The sequence below is a fragment of the Nanorana parkeri genome, unplaced genomic scaffold, assembly GCF_000935625.1.
Source record: "Nanorana parkeri isolate BGI_ZX_2015 unplaced genomic scaffold, ASM93562v1 scaffold3, whole genome shotgun sequence".
NCBI lineage: Eukaryota > Metazoa > Chordata > Amphibia > Anura > Dicroglossidae > Nanorana > Nanorana parkeri.
Genome location: NW_017306271.1, coordinates 5,531,441 through 5,550,344, shown reverse-complemented (window position 1 = coordinate 5,550,344; position 18,904 = coordinate 5,531,441). Strand labels below are relative to the sequence as shown.

General features: G+C 41.3%; 1 protein-coding gene across 1 annotated transcript in view; it reads left to right on the top strand.

The window, feature by feature from the left end:
• OTOA (otoancorin) overlaps positions 1-18,904 on the top strand; it is an 87,752-nt gene that overhangs the window by 58,219 nt on the left and 10,629 nt on the right. Inside the window, 9 exon segments of the mRNA XM_018565664.1 lie at positions 251-391; positions 3,191-3,246; positions 3,716-3,824; positions 6,304-6,377; positions 9,556-9,688; positions 9,960-10,147; positions 10,241-10,334; positions 12,730-12,850; positions 16,913-17,106. Of these exon segments, the coding sequence (XP_018421166.1) occupies positions 251-391; positions 3,191-3,246; positions 3,716-3,824; positions 6,304-6,377; positions 9,556-9,688; positions 9,960-10,147; positions 10,241-10,334; positions 12,730-12,850; positions 16,913-17,106 (1,110 nt within the window).

Sequence of the window (18,904 nt, the reverse complement as noted above, 5' to 3'; positions counted from 1 at the left end):
TATAGTGCTATACACTGTACATTTCATATAGTAATTGACTATAAAGTGTAGATGTTTTATATAGACTACATTCTTAGCAGCTGTAAAAATCCACATGATTTCAGATTTTCCTTTTTTTTGCTGCATGTTAATAGCCTACAGTTGTCAACCTAAAAAAAGTCATACTGTTCTCAGGAACAATAGAATGAAATGTGTTTGGCGTATCACGGTGGCACAGCTCATATGTCCTTGCTATTTTTCTCCTAATTAGCTGATGTCTTCTGGAGAGTTCCAGACAGTTCTGGCAGGAATGAGTGGAACATTCTTTAAAGACGTGTCTCTCTCACAACTATCCACAGAAAGGGATTTGGATGTTGCAGTCCTAAAGGAGAAAGAGATGAGAACAAGTCAGGTAATTATGTGTTTAACCTAAATGCCCTTCAGCAATCAGCATTTCTTCAAGCTGGGTTTGGAGTCATAGAGGTTTTGACAGCCTTCAGCTCCCCAGGTACTTAAGATAAAACATCTCTTGAAGGGCAAAGTTATTGTTCTTTGCTTTAAAAGAATTCACTAATGTAGTTTTATAAGAAATGTGATTTTGTGTCAAGTAAGTGACTATTTTTTTAACTGTATAACACTCGCAGAAAGAGTCAAATATCTTGTAGGCTTTTCTTGGTGTAGAAAATGCAGGTCCCCGAATTCTAAAACCTGTAGACCATCAATAACTCGCTCATTCAAATTCTTGTACATATTTCATGTACTGATAGTTGTGGAAAGGGTGATAATGTGGGGTTATTTACCAACTGATATGAATTGCTGTTAATACATCTTCTCATAGAACATCAATATTCCGATACAAGGAGTACAGCCTACCAGCTCAATACTTCAGTTTTTCATCTACAGGTTATTGAAGTGTACACGTCTACCTTTTTGCTTTTTGTGTGTGATCTGGTGATCCTGGAACATATCTGCTGGTGATGCTTGAATACCCTACTTGCTGCCTTACAAATACAGAAGGCATGATATTAAAAATTAATTAGTAAGATTTTTCTCAGTCTCCCCTCAGATTCAATCCTTCCTTGAAAGTTTGAATGTGAGTAGTCATGCAAAATACAGAGGTCAAAAAAGTTTTATACACTCTTACGGTCCTGCTTGCTGTGACTGCAGCAAATTTCAGATAAATCAGATTAGGGTAAATTAGGTAACCTTTGTGATTATAGAACAAGGACCTTCTGCTAGGTTTGTGTTTAAGAAATAGTTTATAAATATAAAGGAAAGGTAAACATAATCTGCCATAATAATGGATCATACCCAGGGCCGGATTTACTCTCTCTGCTGCCCCAATGCCAGGTTCCTCAATGAGCCCCCCTGTATGAAGGATGCATACAAGTGATCTCACCAAGATCACTTGTACAAAACAAGCGGCGGCCTCCCCTCTGTACATTTAGCCCTGCTTACCCAAAGCAGGGCTAAATGTAGAAAAAAAAGTACCCGCCGGCGCCTGGAACTGCATGTCTTGAGGAAACGGGAGATAGGAATTCCACACCCCTGCTGCCCCTCTACTCCCTGCTGCCCCGAGGCCGGGCCTCGGTTGGCCTTGTGGGAAATCTGGCCCTGATCATAACACTATGCATATGTCTGTGAAGGTTCTCATTCATCCAGGTCATGGTATATCTGTAAAAAAAATAAGTCAAGGCAACTGGACTTGCTGTATTTTTCTTGAAGACGTTTCACTGGTCATCCAAACAGCTTTCTCAATTCAATTTGAGAAAGCTGGTTGGATGACCAGTGAAACATCTTCAAGAAAAATATAGCAAGTCCAGTTGCCTTAACTTCATTTTTTACAGATATACCACTATGCACTTCATAAATGTTCCACTTTTCTTTTGGGTCAAAAGAGCCATTTTTATGGCATGCAGCAAATCTTATCGTACATACATGACCTCACATGCAAAGCTAAATCACATTAGTCAGTAAGTTGCTGCTAAATGGAAGCAAAATATTTTTTTTATTTGAACACAATGTTTATATTCAAACCAAAGTCAATGGACCAGGATAAAGACATTGTTCAGCAGATAAATTCTCAGTGCGTGCGTTCAAATGCTTACTCAAAATAATAAATTGTGACGGTACCATAAAATCATCTAAAATCAGGTCTCATGATCCTGCTGGGCTTTTTCATATTTCAGGTGCAGCTTAGGAGAAGAGATCACTGCAGTGTCTTATGTTGGTAATGTGTTGTAATGCCGTAATACTGGGAGATTTGCTCTGCAAAACATTTACCAAGCATGACAGAAGTTGGTACTATGCTATCAAAGAGCCTCTATGGGAGAATGTACAAGTGAAGGGGAGCTGCTGTCAGTCGAAGGTTCCCCACACAGTGTGTACTTTGAGTTCATCGTGACTTTGCCCAATCATGGCTCTATATTTGTACTGTGCAAGACTGTAGCCAATTACCGTTTCGGACGGCGCAGTGCATTGTGGGACATCCCATAATGTTCGGCGTTCGGCGAACGTTAGAACATGCTATGTTCGAGTCGAACATAGGTTCGACTCGAACGTGTAGCCCATCCCTATTGAGCACCAGAAGAATTTATACCATTCTATTGGGGTTACTCCTATTTAAGCCCATAAAACAGTTACCCAAATCGGGACTGAGATTTACCAAAATTAGGGATGCACCGATATATATTGGCGGCCGAAACATATCGGACAAAAATGGCACTTTTGGCAAAATGCTGAAAGTGCAATTGTTTGCCCATATAGTGGTGCATCTGTGATTTCTCTCCTCCCTGCTGGGCGCATATTCGGCTGTACAAATACGCGCGGAACTGCACTAAATATAAAAACAATGCATGCTAATAATGTGCATTGTTCAGACTATTGCCGGGGCCGCGCAGTACAAAACCACGGGGACCGCAAAATAGTCCAAGCACGATCCCATGGGAGGATTCCACACGTTCGCGGCTATAGTAATATATTTGCAGTTGTGAAGATTTTAGTATTTTCGTGCCGTGCGGTCTTCTGCACGGAAAACCGTGTGGGAAACGCAAACACTATATGTGAATGGAGCCTTACAGTGAGTAGACGGTATAATGGAAGCTGGATTTTCAGATCTCCTAGACAAGGTTGTGTATGTAGATAATGTTATCCCATCTACTACCCTCAGACCGGGTCAAGTTATTTAACATTATTGATTTTTGTCTTCCAGGCTCTATTTCTGTTTGAGTTGATGTTTAATAAAACAACACTGGAGAATCTACTGAGGTAATGTGGTACACAATTCAGCATTGCAGTATTTCCAAGAGTTAATTGTACCAATAATCGTGTAGCAAGTCTGGAACAGCAGCACACATAAACTGACTAGCATTCTTTGCTTCAATTTCTCAGACAACAAAGCCTCCTTGCTTGCTTAGGGCAGCAATTTTGCTAGAGTCTTCTTCAGGCTACTCTCCCATCCTCCTCGCCCTCCTCTTCCCTTCACCTTTCCTGCTTTTCCCTCCCCTATTCCATTTTCCACTCCTCTCCCCCTCCTTTTCCCTCCTCCCCTCTCCTTTGCTCTACTACCCTCCCTCCCTTACCCTATTTTCCCTTTTTCCACTCTTTTTTTCTTCCCTTACCCTACTCTCATCTCCCTTTATGTCCCCTCACCTCTTCTCCTGCTGTCCCTTCCCCTACACTCTTCTCCCTCTTAACAGCCTTCGGTAGAGAGTCTACCTAACTCTTTTTTTTCTAGTACAGGACAGTTGGTGAAAGGTATTACCTGTGAGCAGATAGACAACATTATTGATTCCAGCCACCTCAAGCTCATTGAGAAGAACCTACTTTTACTTTCTCCATTTCAGGTGACATGGTTTATGCCTACATATATTATATAAATAATTGCATTACTATTTATATTGCTGATTCCTGGTAACCCAATATCCTCTGAATATGAGCTATTTACCAAATAGCTACATCTGATACACTGTATATTAGCAGTGAGCGCACTGCAACCATCAGCCACGATCATGAAATTTAGAAATTCTTTTGGCTGATTTTTTTTTTGAAGGTTTTGCTGCCATGTGTAAACCTTTGTTTTTCTCAAAATAGTTGTTGAATTTTCTGTTATGTTCAACAATTCAATATTGAATGTAGATGTCACCAGCACGACAAAAAAAAACATGGATCAGTGAAAATCCATTTAATGAAATGTCACTCTGATATTCAAGCGCTTTCGGGGCCACACAGTCCCCTTCATCAGGCTCATCAGCTGGTGTGCTGGTGACATCTACATTCAAAGTTGTTACTGTGTGCGGCGCCATCCGCTGTCATTTCGAGCACCCATTTAACTTTTCTGGGATTTCCGGTAAGGAGTGCTACAGCATTTGGGACGTTTCAACAATTCAATATGACACATTGTCAAAATGGTGGGACTCCACAAGTGACCTAGATATATGAGCACAGCTTATTTTTGACTTGTGTATCAAGTACAACATAAATTCCAGAAGTTTGCCACATAGAACACTCCCTTTAGGTATATGCCCGTTAAGACATGTCCCAGGTATTTGTCCCAGGTATTTTTTTTTTCATTTTCACAGCTAATTACATTCACACAGCGAGCATTCCCACCACTATCAGTGTCCAAATAAACAATCTGCAATGACTAATGAGTTAGTAAAAGCCATCCACATTTAGGACTGTACTAGATATCAAACCATGTTGTCTGCTTTTGGTGATTTGAATATTATTGTATTGTACATAAAATTAGATTCATGCAGCCGATTGTCCAGGAATAAAAGATCCAAAAGGAGGCGTTAAAATCACAGATAACAGGGGTTTGCCAGACTAACATATTTTATTAATAAAAAATGTATTTTTCTAACAGCTTATTTTTTTAAATCTGAGGTTGTTTAATGTGCCTGTATCTGAACACAGCAGGAGGGAGGGAGTAAGCCATTGCTGTGACTCTTATTTTATATGTGACTTTAAGCTTTAGCTATTGAGCTCTGTAAACAGGTCATTTCAGTAAGACAGTCTGGCAAAAATGTGAAAAGAAGATTAGAGTTCTACCTGCCGGCTAAAAATGAAACATTTTAGCTGGCAAGTATATATTTATAAAAAATTTTAGCTTCGAGTATTATATATAAATAATATATTAATTATATGCATAGCAAAGGTTCAGTAGACACTCACATGACTTTCATAGGAGTAGACTTATAAAAAGCAGGTTTCTATCACAGAGCGCAGCCCGTTTTCTTGCTACAGTACTGCTCCCACGACCTTCCACGTTTATATTGGAGTGCCGGTGTCTCTGCTTCTACACACACACACACATATATATTTATGTATTTGTATATACAGTATGTATATTATATAGATAGACATGTCTGTTAATTATACAGTATATGTACATTAGATGGTAGTTAAACATTCATATTAGAGTCAATGGATTGCACTGTCTTTAGAATTAAAATTTCATGCTAAGAGAGCACTATTTCAACCTTTCCAAATCTGCTGATATGCAGTCTGGAATATATAAAGGTAGGATTCAGTAAGAAAAAAAATTAGGCCATTGAAAGAATCCTGCATATTCTTCATTACCAGTAAGTGGCAATTTGCATGTTAGATTTGGGTACCAGGCATGAGCAGCTGATGTTACACAAATATTCTGATTTTATTTCAGCTGCACATTTTTTGGATAGCTTAACAGTTCACTGACTGGCTATAACAGCTGCCTAGAGCTGCCCATTAAAGTACACCTGTCATGAGACAATTCTATGGGCTCCCATTGCTGACCTCTCTTATGAACAATGTTAGTTCTTTGGCAGTCAGGTGGATGCTTTGACTACAGTGCTTTCTGAGTCACTAACCTGGAACACGCATAGAGAATCTTGATACTTTTCTGGCCTTGTTTAAAACATGTTTTTTTCTGCTGTGACTCAAAAGTATTAAAGCCAGACACAGTCAGGCGACTCCATTTTTAGGAGGCGACCAGCAATGGCAACCCTCATACTTCTCCCATAACAGGTATATTTTAATGATCTATGTAGGTGGTTTGATTATACATGTTCTTACAACAATTGTTCAGCAAGGATGCTGTTTAGTATTAGTATCCCCTCTAGTGGTTATCTATGTTGAATATGAAGCATTATATTAAAAATGTGACAATGCTAACATAAAAAAGAAGCAAAATCACATCAAAAGTTATTATCGCTTAAATGTTAAATTAGCAGCCCAAAGTGAGAACATGAAATGTTTGTCAGGGCTTTCTTCAGCTTGTTTGCCAGTACTTTAATTTCATGCATATGTTTGTTGCAGCTTACATTTTGTCTGATTTTTCAGATTCATTGTCTGGCCTGGAAATACTGGAGGGGTTCCAAAGCAGACATTCCCCCATTCCTGCTAGCTGTACTTCCGTGAGTTTTCAACTTCAAAGAGTTTCAGAAATATTATGTTGTATAGGCTCATTGCAGCTTATGCAAATGGAAAGACAGGAAGCATCGCTTTGTTCATCCCTAGGCAAAAAACATTCTGCTTCTTTGATCATCATTGCTGCAATGAGAAACGAATCACATTGCCATCACCTGGGTCATGCAATATGCTGCAGTGAAGAGCTGAACATCCATGATAAGGCTATCAACAAGCATATATGAGACTGTACCATGATTGTAGGGCTATGTCATCTAATATGAATCGCCCTATAAGACCCAAAATGGCCAGATGTCTTTCTTCATTAAGTTGATTACACATACTATTCTGAGCTGTTAATGATGGAACCATTTTGTCCAATTATTCATTTGCATCAGTATAATTCACCATTATTAAACGAATGACAGCAGAGAGAGATGAGAAGCAAAGGCAGAAAATCACACTTGAAAGCAGAAAATTACAATTACCATAAAACCTGAAAATCTCCTGTTTTTTTTAGACCCCGCTGTGCGGTTATAGGCCACAAGGTTTTTTTTTTTACATCTGCAGTTAAAGGAGATATGTGCTCAGAAAAAAAAAGAGGTGGCCTTTATTGGCTTACTTTTGGAAAGACTAGTTACCTGACTTTAATGCTGATATGTTGACTTCAATAGTTTCCAAATGACTAACCCACAACAAAGTTTTCAGCCAGTCATATGATGTTGGCACACTTACTGTAGTTTGCATGCATCAATAAGGCCAGGGCTGCTTGGACAATTGTGGCACAAGTGCAACATTAATATAAACCTATAAAGCGTTTCTAAAGCTAAGTTTGCCATTAGATGTGGTGGATCCATTAGTTTTCTTCTTAGTTCAGGCATTTTCCTTTTCAGTATTTTCATCTGGTTATCCTGCCAGTAACGCTCCTTCTGTCCTAGAGGGGAGGTGTTCTGTAGTCCACAGAGAGAACAGTGCATGCTGATAATACTGCCACTACTGGGTGCATTTGGGAAAATGGCGGGGACTTTTTATTTAGGAGCGCAACATACAGGGCGGTCTTCAATATTGAATGGACCCTGGGCAAACATTTTCTTGGCCTCCCGTCCCTACCTGCCAACCCCCCCATGCGGCACACGACAGGGGCAGAGTAACACTATGCAATGCCTATTAAATGTAGGGGCAATGCCTATTGCATAGTAAAAAGAACGATGCCACCTTCTTCAAGTGAAAATTTTGTTTGGGAGAATATTTATTTTATTTATTTATTACTGGTATTTATATAGCAATGACAATTTACACAGCGCTATACATAGTTGCACATTCACCTCAGTTCCCGCCCTCAAGGTGCTTACAATCTAAGGTCCCTATCTCACACGCATACATATGGGGGCCAATTTAGACAGGAGCCAATTAACCTTACATCATGTCTTTGGAGTGCGGGAGGAAACTGGGGTACCCAGAGGAAACCCATACAAGCACAGTGAGAGCACGCAAACTCCTTGCAGATAGTGAACTGGCCAGTACTTGAACCAGGGGTCCCTAGTGCTGCAAGGCAGAAGCGCTAACCACTATGCCATTGTAAACAGGCGAGAACAAGGAGAGACAGCCAGGGGGATGAGCGAGGAGAGACAGTCAGGGGAGAGAGTGAGGAGAAACAGCAAGGAGAGAGACAAATGAAAGTTAGCCAGGAGCTAGAGAGGAGAGACAGCCAGGAGAGAGAGCGGGGAAAGACAGCCAGGAGAGAGACAGCCAGGAAAGAGACAGCCATTGAAGAACTTGGTAAGAAATTGGTAAATGGGCCAAAGTATAACTTGTCTGTTACAATTTCATCCATGAGAACATGTTTGGGGGGACAAAAAGGGTGGGGGAGAGAGAGAACAAACCATCTCAGGCAGGGCCGGATTTACTCTCTCTGCTGCCACAAGGCTGGGTTCCTCAATTGCCCGAAGCCGGACTAAATGTAAAAAAAAAAACTACTTGCCCGGTGGCTGTGCTGCCCCTCTACTCCCTGCAGACACGTCCTGTGTAAACTGCACAGTAGTTTACAAGCAGGAACACCAGGGCCCCATGGTTGCCCCTGCCTGCCTGACATCTTGTGAATCCCGGACAGATGGCAACCCTAGGTGCCGCATGTGGATCTTTTGCGGGCTCAAGGGGCAACTGCTGTTGACTGAAATGCAATGTCAAAGATAGGCCTTGGGTTTATAAGCATCTTCACAGAAAACCACTGCGCCAATGTAATTTTTGTTTTTGCATTCAACAGTAAGGCTTAAAGTGTCTGTAAACCCCAACAATGAATTTCTCTTATTTGCTCCTTTTGGTCTCCTAAATATACCATTGAAAGCATTTTGTTATATCTGTTTGATAAGTGCAAAAAAAAAAAAATGGTAATCCTGTCAGAAATTCAGAGTTGGCCCTGCTGGCTGACTTGGTTTACACAGTACTTATAAAATTCACTGCAACCTTAGACCCCATTCACACTGAGCTACATCAAAAAAAGTGCTGATTTAAGCTGAGCGACATTGAGCTACATTGAGCTACAGTGCACATTTTGTCGCGCTTCGCAGCGCTTCTTTTGGCAGTCTATCAAAGCCTGTTGGGGCAAATCGCAGGAAAATGGGTCATGCTCGAGCGACAAGCTTGAGCTACAAGCTACAGGCGACATTGAGCTGTGAGATGTGAACAGCTCCTGTGAAATCCATTGGACAAGCTACATTGAGCGATTTTTGAGCGATATTTAAGCGATTTTTGAGCGGAGATTGCGCTACAAATTGCTCAGTGTGAATGGGGTCTTAGGGTCAGTGCACACCTAGGCGACACCCCACCGCGTACAATTGTGTACCTTTTTTCTGCGATACACAACGCGCGGCTGTTTTAGCCATGTTTAGAAGCACAGGCGAAATCGCGGCGGGAAACCGTGCGATCTGCCCGGCGCGACTGGGGTGCCATTGTAAAAAAAATGGCACCCACAACGCGATCGGTTCACACCTGGGCGACTCCTGACCGCACGGCAATCCGTACGGAATCCTGCACAATTGCCACGCGGTGGGGTGTCGCCTAGGTGTGCACTGGCCCTAATAGTACAAAGTCCTAAGTACAGTCATCCATACATGCAGCCACATGCAGGGCATCTTTGGGTGCAAAATAATGAACCTACCATCTATCTCTTTATTTTCTTTTTTTCAGGACTGAATACTTTGCCTCTTACCCTCTTGTCTGCAAAAAGCTGATTATTAGCCTGAGAAAGATAGACCTTAACCATTTGCTGTTAAATGAAAATAAGAAGCAGTTTGTAATTAACAAGGTGAATCGATGCCTGGTAAGAAATCCATGGGGAGCCTAGAGAACCCAATGCTTGTATAATTCTAAATATTTTTGATAGATGTATGACAGTATAATTTTTGGTGACTTTATTCCATAAACTTAAAATATGTTTTGTATGTCATTGTCCACCCACATGTAATTGTCCACCCACATAAATGAGCCACGAATACTATACAGGATAAATGACTGAGTCTAATCTTACCCTAATGTTGTCAGAAGGTTAGCAGTGCAGAAAGGCATAAATTAGGAATCCTTCTGTCTTTCAGAATGGTTCTATAGTGGATGTGTATCAGCTAGATATGCTTGGGAGCCTCATCTGTCACTTGTCCCCGAGTATCATACGGAATGTCATCCACAATGTAATTGCATCAGCAATAAGTCAGTTGAAGGCCTGTTCTGACCTTAGCCATGAGCAAAACCAAGAAATTAAACACCGCATCCTGCAGTACTATGGGTATGTGAACTTCTTCTTGGCTTGTTAGTTAATTTCAGCATATACAGAAATGTCTGTCTCCCTGTATCAGCTGTCTGCTGGTGTTCTCTGCAGAAACCCATTAAATTGGACATCCGATATAGCACAAGACTTGGTACCTTTCTGGAATCTTCTGTCCAAAGAGGAGATCATGACTGTGTTGCTGAAGGTAAGATAGTATGTAGAATGATGATTTATTCATTTATTTCACAGCACTGTTGCCTTTAATCAAACTGTACACTATCCTTTTCCTTTGATCCCCCATCAAGTATGTAGTTTAAGGACCTACCTGATTAGATATACGTTTATTATATAGTTTAAGTAGGTTCTCATATTATGTAGTTTTGTACATTCTGAAAGGAATTGTACATAGATTGTAATGTGCATAGTGAGTTTATTGTCAGTAGACTTGCTAACACACTCATACATGCAGACACACCTGGTAAAGCTGTTTTATAGAAGAAAATTACCCTGCTAATAAGTGGGACTATCAAAAAAATGGGAGAAATTCGCAACAGTTAGCCAACAGTAGTGGATCTCTACCCAATACACGTATTTAAATTTCCTACGGAGTTGAATAGGTTTGGACCCCTGCTAAGTCTTTACTGTTGTCCTCTATCCTCGTGGTTAGGTATCTTGGGGCCCCAGGGACCCTGCACTGCCGACGGGCTTCTCAGCAAGGGGGTGGGGTCATGTGAATCCTCGCTCCGACTCCAGCTACGTCCCTAGTAACAGGAGGCGGGAGAGGACAAGTGCATGTGTCACATGCCCTGCGCCCTACACACCATCTGACTGGGAAGTTGTCATCTCTGGCGGCACTTCAGAGTGGACTGGACCGGGTGAGTCACTGAGTCCAGGGGGGTAGGTGGGATGGGTACAGGGGTAACTGCACACAGTTTGCGGTTATTTAATTTAATTAGAAACATGGATTATGATAGGAACATTACAATGTATCGCCATTGGGGGGGGGGTACAGCCAATACCCATGTGAGGGATCTGGGCAGTCTGAGGGGCCCCTTACATGAGTATCAGTTGTACCAGGGGGGGCATGGCAGATGTGACAGAGGAGGGGGTGGAGGAGGCCAGTCCCCAGCAGCAGCAGGTAACAGGAGTTGGGAGGAGGTGCAGGAAAAGACCTTGGCGACCAGCACACCTGAGACCCTGCAGAGCCCACCATAGAGAGTCTCAGGCTGTGCAGGATCTGTTGCGGGCTCTGCAGGGTCACTCTCGTGTGCTCTGTGCGGTCTCAGGTAAGTCCTGAGTCCCCACTTGGCGTTGTTAAGCCCAGAGTCCAGTGCGTTGTTAAGCCCAGAGTCCAGTGCGTTGTTAAGCCCAGAGTCCAGTGCGTTGTTAAGCCCAGAGTCCAGTGCGTTGCTAAGCCCAGAGTCCAGTGCGTTGCTAAGCGTTGCTAAGCCCAGTGTCCAGGGCGTTGCTAAGCCCAGTGTACAGGGCGTTGCTAAGCCCAGGGTCCAGGGCGTTGCTAAGCCCAGAGTCCAGGGCGTTGCTAAGCCCAGAGTCCAGGGCGTTGCTAAGCCCAGAGTCCAGGGCGTTGCTAAGCCCAGAGTCCAGGGCGTTGCTAAGCCCAGAGTCCAGGGCGTTGCTAAGCCCAGAGTCCAGTGCGTTATAAGTCCAAAGTCCAGTGCGATACTGCAACATTAGAGTGCAAGCTCCTCTGTACAAAGACTGATGTAACCGGATCAGTGTTCTCTGTACAGCACTGTGTTATATGTCAGCTATATAAATGTGTAATAATAATAATAGTGTGAGACTGTGGGGGGAGTGTAAGCTCTTCTGGTGCAGAGACCCCCGGGTGGGGGGCCAGCATGATCCACTCCTGCCCCCCTCCCCCACCCCCCCTTGCCCCCGGGCCCTTTGTTCCTTAAGTCCACCACTGACTCTGCTGTTAGCTAAACCTTTTTCCTAGTTCTTCTCATTGGAGGGCATTCTTAACATATTCCATGTGGAGAGCAGTGACCTCCTCCTGGGGTCACAAACAGCAGTACTTGGGGGATTTAACCCTGGTTGACTATACATAAATGAATCCTTCTGGGTAGACTAAAGTTGTCCATACACAGTTCAAATTGCGGCCGATTCCTGCAGGGCCCCCTTTACATGATACGTCTGTGAGACTACAGCTGTCATTGTACTATATACAAAACAATGACAGCTAGCCCTGCCTGCATCTGTTCACAGGCCATTCTAGGGGAATTGTACATGCTTGATAGTGCAAGGTCCACCTTAAATCCTATTTTACTGAACTTGCACGGTGAAAGGGATGCCTTTTCTACAATATTCCATACAACTCCAGTACTGAGTGCCTATATAGGTTAGTTAAAGTTTTCTCACATTTTTGCTATATCTATAGTGGGCTTAGGTTTTTTTTCTGTTGCATTTTGAGGTAGAAACATTCTTACTTTTTGGTGTGATCAAATGCATGTGCCTGGGCTGTGACTGTCATCAGTAGGTAACTAAAATAGATTCCACTTTCGCTACTAACTGCTGCTAAATGTGATATTCTCTTAGATTGTACAAATATAAGATTACTGACGAGACCTTGTAAACAGTTTCAGAGTTTAGCACCACGGATGGTATTAGAGGCAGCAGAAATTCCTCAAGGTGATGAGATGCTATCAGCCTTACACAATGCCATTTGGTTACATGGTACCAATGATTCTGTACCTGCAGGTAAAAGATTTTTTATCTTGGAGAATATTCACATTCTGCAGACATAATAGCACCGTTTCTTTTATTCCCTCCAGCATTCAAAAGCCCCTTTTTGAAACATGTTTTTCATACACTGGATGGAATGAACTATTCAGACCTAAAGAAAGTTGTTGTACTAATGACCTAGCCTGAGATTTGGCTGGCAGATGTAAAGCTGGACATACACTGCTCAAATTTTGTCTGCGTCTTGATGACATTTTGAGCAATGTGTGGCCCCCTGACACCCCTCTGTTCGACAAAAGCCCGAAATTCAATGACATCAGCTGCAGTCACTGTTTGGGTATTCTGGCAGCATCCCCACCATTGTCAGAAAACAATAGTGTCATGGGGGGGATCCCTTAATCCACTCTCTTAAACAGGTGCTTTAATAAGACAAAACAATAGATGTATGGCCAGCTTAGGGGACAGTTACCTTAAAAAGGAGAAGGGAAACATATAAATATGTATTTGAGCAGGAGTCCTAAAGGTAGAAGTGAGCCACTCTAGGTCTGCACACAGCCACGGATCCAATATAAATTCTTCTTTATTCAATCGAGGCATAAAAACCAAGTATGACAACATGGCACCACTTAGGTTGAAATGCATTTCATGTTTATCATGCCTAGATGAAATAAAGAAGAATATATATTGGATCCATGTGCACACCTTTTCTATCATTTGGATTCAGAAAGCTGATGCGAGTTTGGTTGTGCTCCAGTGTTCCAAGGGACTGTATTGGATGGAAAAGGTAGAGAACATTCTGTTTTTATTTTCCTCAGTCTGGGCAATGATCTCATGTCTGTGGGAGACCCTGACATGGCTGGAAGAAACAGTCCATCAAGCAGATTAGAAAACTTCTCCTGACCACTGTTGTACCACAACTAAAGAGCCGGTACAAATTCCCACTCCCTACTCTGATACCCACACCTGTACATTAAAGTAGAACTGAAACCAAAATGTTGTTTTCATTGCGGATAGAGTAAGGGAAGGTTTTCTGCCATCTGTGTCCCATTAGGTAGATTTCACTTCACTTCTTGTCCAATAGCCACAACAGGAAGTGAGGGTAAATCCATCCAAAGTAAGGGAATTCCCTGGTGGCCAGCAGGGTCACCAGAACTAGTGTCATTGGAAGATTTCCCATCTAGTTCTGTTCTGTGACAACCCAAGATTTCACTTTCGGTGATAACAGTCACCAGGACAAATGGGGGGGGGGGATCCCTGATGGGTAACCAAAGGGCATTAAAAACCTGACAGGTTAGATTGTGGACTGCATATGCGGGTGGCTTTATGAAGGCTGTAAGGAAGAAAGAACAAAAGGCAAGTTGTTTCCCACAACAACCAATTGATCATTGCCAGAAAATAAAAGAAAAATCAAGTTGGTGGCCCTTGGTCGCCATTCCTCTTTTGACCTAGTTTTTATGCTCTAATGTTTTAAATCAGCCCCAGTGTTTCTTGTACTTTCCATAATTGCCACTATCAAGTCAGATTTTGGGGAATTTCTAGGGGCACAAGTATATTAATTGGTAATGATTTCAAAGTAACATACTAATTATTTCACCTATGAACCTGCAAAGTAGCCTTTCACTACCTTTTTTACAAAGGAGTAACACCTCAAATAACTTTCAGATCTCAATGAACCCCTACTAATGATTTTCAGTAATAATAATTAAATTATGAATGACATAATAATAGTGATATGTAATAATAGCAAGAAAAACCCGCAGACAGTGAAGATTGTTTCCTCATATTGGTAGTCAGTAAAGTGTCTTCTTTCATTAGTGGTCAGTGAAGAAGAGCCTCCTTATATTGGTGGTCATTACGAGAGGGGCCCCATTAGACTAGTGCTCAATAGGAAGAATGCTCCCCTTACCGAAAGCTTAAAAGATCATTGGAGTCAGTGGTTACTTATATGAGAGGCAGAAATTGGAACCCCCAGCAACCTCTGGAGGAACCCTAGGGTTCCATAGATCCCTGGTTGAGAAAGGTTGCCATTAAGAGTGCTGGAAAACATGCACTATTCTCAGGATGTTTATGACAGTTTAAGTACTTGAACTGATTGCCTTTAGGATTCAAAATGTAACAGATGCTGTCAATTTTTTGGCAGTGCAGACTGCTGAAATGTTATCAGACAAGCATTATTGTTAACCAGAGAAAAAAATAGGATGCATGCAACATTTCACAATAATGATAAATTATGTGCTCTGTATGTATGTGCTCCTTATAGTATTTGCAAACAGGAAAGAAAAGTGTCCATTCATCTGTGTGCATTAGGAGCACATGCAGAGAAAACTGTTAAAAACTGCCAGACGCAGCACTGACATTGCCCTTTAAAACACAGCCCTCTGGCTTCATTACAGTATCACTGTCACAGACATACAGTTCTATTCACTAAAGAGTGAAGTGTTTGGAGAAGGCAGGAGAAGTGAATAATATAGGACAACATAGCTGAACTGGAAAGTGAGCTGAATTGGAGAATTTTTTTCCAAATCAGCAATTTTGACCTAGATGTGATCACAGCGAGAGCTGATTGCTGTGAACGTTGAGCAGTGACAGTCACAGAGCCGGCAGCAGCTCAATGTGTTTTGTAAACTGCTAGCCGGCTGTATGTTACAAAGTGACACAAAGTATCTCTGAGCAGAATACTGTATTCTGCTCAGAGATAGATAGGAATCAAACACACCACATTCTAAAATTGTTCCACACTAAAATTGTATTTCACTCCTTGTATTTTGTGACCTATAACTCCCAAAATAAACTGAAATCCCAGACATAGGACAAAGAAAATAATGTATTATGAATTACTTTCTGTTAGCTACACTAATTATGTACACATTATTATTGCCAACACTGTGAAAAATGTGGGTTTTTTTCAATCTATTTGCATTTTTTAAATTTGTTTAATAAAAAAAAATAAGAATTGATAAATGGATATGTCACATCAAATGAAAGCCCATTTTGTCATTTAAAAAATGGTATATAATATGTGTTGGTGCAATGCATGAGGAAGATGGAAATTATGGTTAAACAAACCAAAGCAAAAATGGCAAAATTGCTTCGGTCCCCAGAGCAAAACAAATTTCACTAAGGGGGTTACCAAAAGTGTTACCGTATATACGTTCGGCTTATATTCGGGTCGGCTTATACTCGAGTATATACGGTATACTGAACTAAAACCTTTATCTCATCTCATAATTATACTGTTGCTATTTCAGAAAGCAAGTATAAAGAAAAATTAATAGTGGAAAAAACTGTTCCGGGTATACCCAAACATTATTGGCATATCAATTTTTAGTGGCCCATAACCAGGTGGCAGGGGTGAGTCCATTGCCTGAATACATTGTGCTGGAAAGTGTCCTCTTTTCTTATTTCATAACCTTGGGAAATATGATGTGTGTGTATATATACAGGACTTTTGATTTCATTCTGGTTTTCTCTATCTTCATACATGTTTCATGATTAGTTACTCGGAAAGCATTGAATACATCAGCCTAACTGCTAGGAAACTTTCAGAGGTCAGCTTCGACAGCCCTCTTATTTCTCTCATGACGATTTCATTAACGAAACATGTGAGCTGCCAATATTTACTCTTCTCCTTGAAATGCTAGCTGTCTGGCTGTCATGATGATCATCTGCCTTCAATACTTCGAGACAGTGGCTCAGGTGTGCAGACAAGGAATCTGACTTTCCTGACCTGCATACTTGCTCCAGGGCAGTGACATAAAAAGAACTAAAACTAGTGGATGAACATAACAGTCGAGGCAACTAGGTCAGCAATGGCAGCCGTGGTATTTTCTCGTGACAGTTTTACTATATGACTAATGAGTGTCCTAAATGAACCACAGAGTGCTTATGAAGAGGTCTACATAGGAACTCCAGAACATTGCAGAGGTAACTCCAATTTTAAACAAATGCTGCCTGCTACCCATAGTGAACGTGTACGTTTCTAAGGAGGTCTTTAAATGTTTGTGCTCTTTTTTTAACTCGTACTACTTATGTAGGTAAGTCAGCAACATACAGATCTAATTGTAGAATTTTATGCCTTAGGTGCAGAGTGTATGGACACAACAGCACTGTCTGCTTATACCATCACCCTACTGGGAGAAGCCAATTCCTTATGGTTGCCAAAGGAGTTGCAGTGTATGAGCATGGAAACCTTTGCCAAAACTGTACACATCCTTGGTGGTTTGAGACGCTTCAATCAATCTCAGCTGTCTGTTCTGAAGGATAAAGGAAAACTGGTACCTTTGTGAAATGCGCATATGTGTTTGATATCACTGAGATGAGATTTATATTCCACAGCACGATTACCTTTATGTATGCTGAAAAAAACGATTAATGTTGAATTATGTGTAAAATAAAAGAAAACATATTAACTTGCTGGAACAGGCCAAACTGTTCAGCAAAAGTGAGATTTATGGGAGTTGGACCACACAATTTTACACTGGCAAGGGAACTTGCAGTGGTCCACTTTTATTCAGATGGTTTAAACCTTCTTTCGATAAGAAAAGAAAACTGTTTCTGTAATGGTTTTAATTTTTTTATCTCCGGGTGGAATTTATTTATTTATTGCTTACCTGAAGCCATTTTCAATCTACATGTCCAGAAGGACCAAGCAACTCCAGACATAAAAAACCTTTGTTAGTCGTATCACTGATGTTTTACCTAAATACTAATAACTCTATATTACCTAACTATTATTATTATTACTACTAATTATTATATTATATTATATACCTCTTATATTATATAACTATATAATCGGGCATGCCCAAACAAGTTTGAAAACATTTGGGGGCAAAGGTTAATAGCGATTCCTAACCTAGTATAAAGCTAGGTGGGTATACACGGTTCGACTTTAGTTTGAAAAGGTCATTTCTGGAACATTCATTTCATTTTCTAATATTTATTGGGGTCAAAAGAAATTGAAGAGGCAGGATGGAAAATTCTTCTCGAATGAATGAATGGAATTGCAGTTGAGAATTTCCATTGGTTCCAAAATTTAATGTTTTGGTTTAAAAATTTCTGACGACATTCATCAAGTCTCTGATTGCATTATCGAATGTTATTATGAGATTTTTCCTACAAATGTTCATATGAAACTCTAGCTGTGTATACCCAGCTTTGGTTTTGAAACAATTAAAGTACCGTATTTTTCGCTCCATAAGACGCACTTTTTTCCCCCCAAAAGGAGGGGGAAAAAGTGCCTGCGTCTTATGGAGCGAATCCCGACGCCCGAGACATGCAGTTTCGGGCGCTGGGCGAGTAGTAGGAGCCACTGCTCGTTTAATACGAGTGATCTAACGAGATCACTCGTATTAAAGCCGAGCAGCGGCGGCGGCGATCGAGTTCAGCAGCAGGAGCCACTGCTCGTTTAATACGAGTGATCTAATGAGATCACTCGTATTAAAACCGAGCAGCGGCGACGATCGAGATAACCATAGAGCAGACGAAGAATAGACGTTCTTCGCCTGCTCTGTGTCATCACTGAGACCGTGGCGCTGTAATCACAGCGCCACCTGTCTCAGCGGTCACTAACTGCAGCTTCTGTCACAGCTTCTGTCATAGAAGCTGTGACAGAAGCTACAGTCTCGAGTGCTCCATAAGGCGCGCCGGACCTCCCTGCGTCCTATGGTCCGGTGCGTCTTATGGACCGCAAAATACGGTAACTAAGATTTGCTGAAAGTGTGTTACTGTATTTGACCTCTTTATAATAAATAGTGTTTGTCTTATTTTTTTTTGGGGGGGGGTATGCAGAGATCAGTGTATGAACGTGAGAACGAGTGAAATACACAAGTCCACATAGACTCTTGTAGCTTCAATGCCCAACTTTACTTTTTACCTATTTGCTCTGTTCTGTCTTGTACTGAAAAATATCCATAAATAGATCACCTTTAAAAAAAAAAAAACACATGTCCATCTAAGGCCCCATTTGCACTTGAGCTGAGGATTTTTGTCATTTTTCAGGCCCTTTTTTAAGTGTCTATACAGGCATTTTTGTTTTTTACATGTGTTTCAGGTTTGAGTATTTTTTAAATT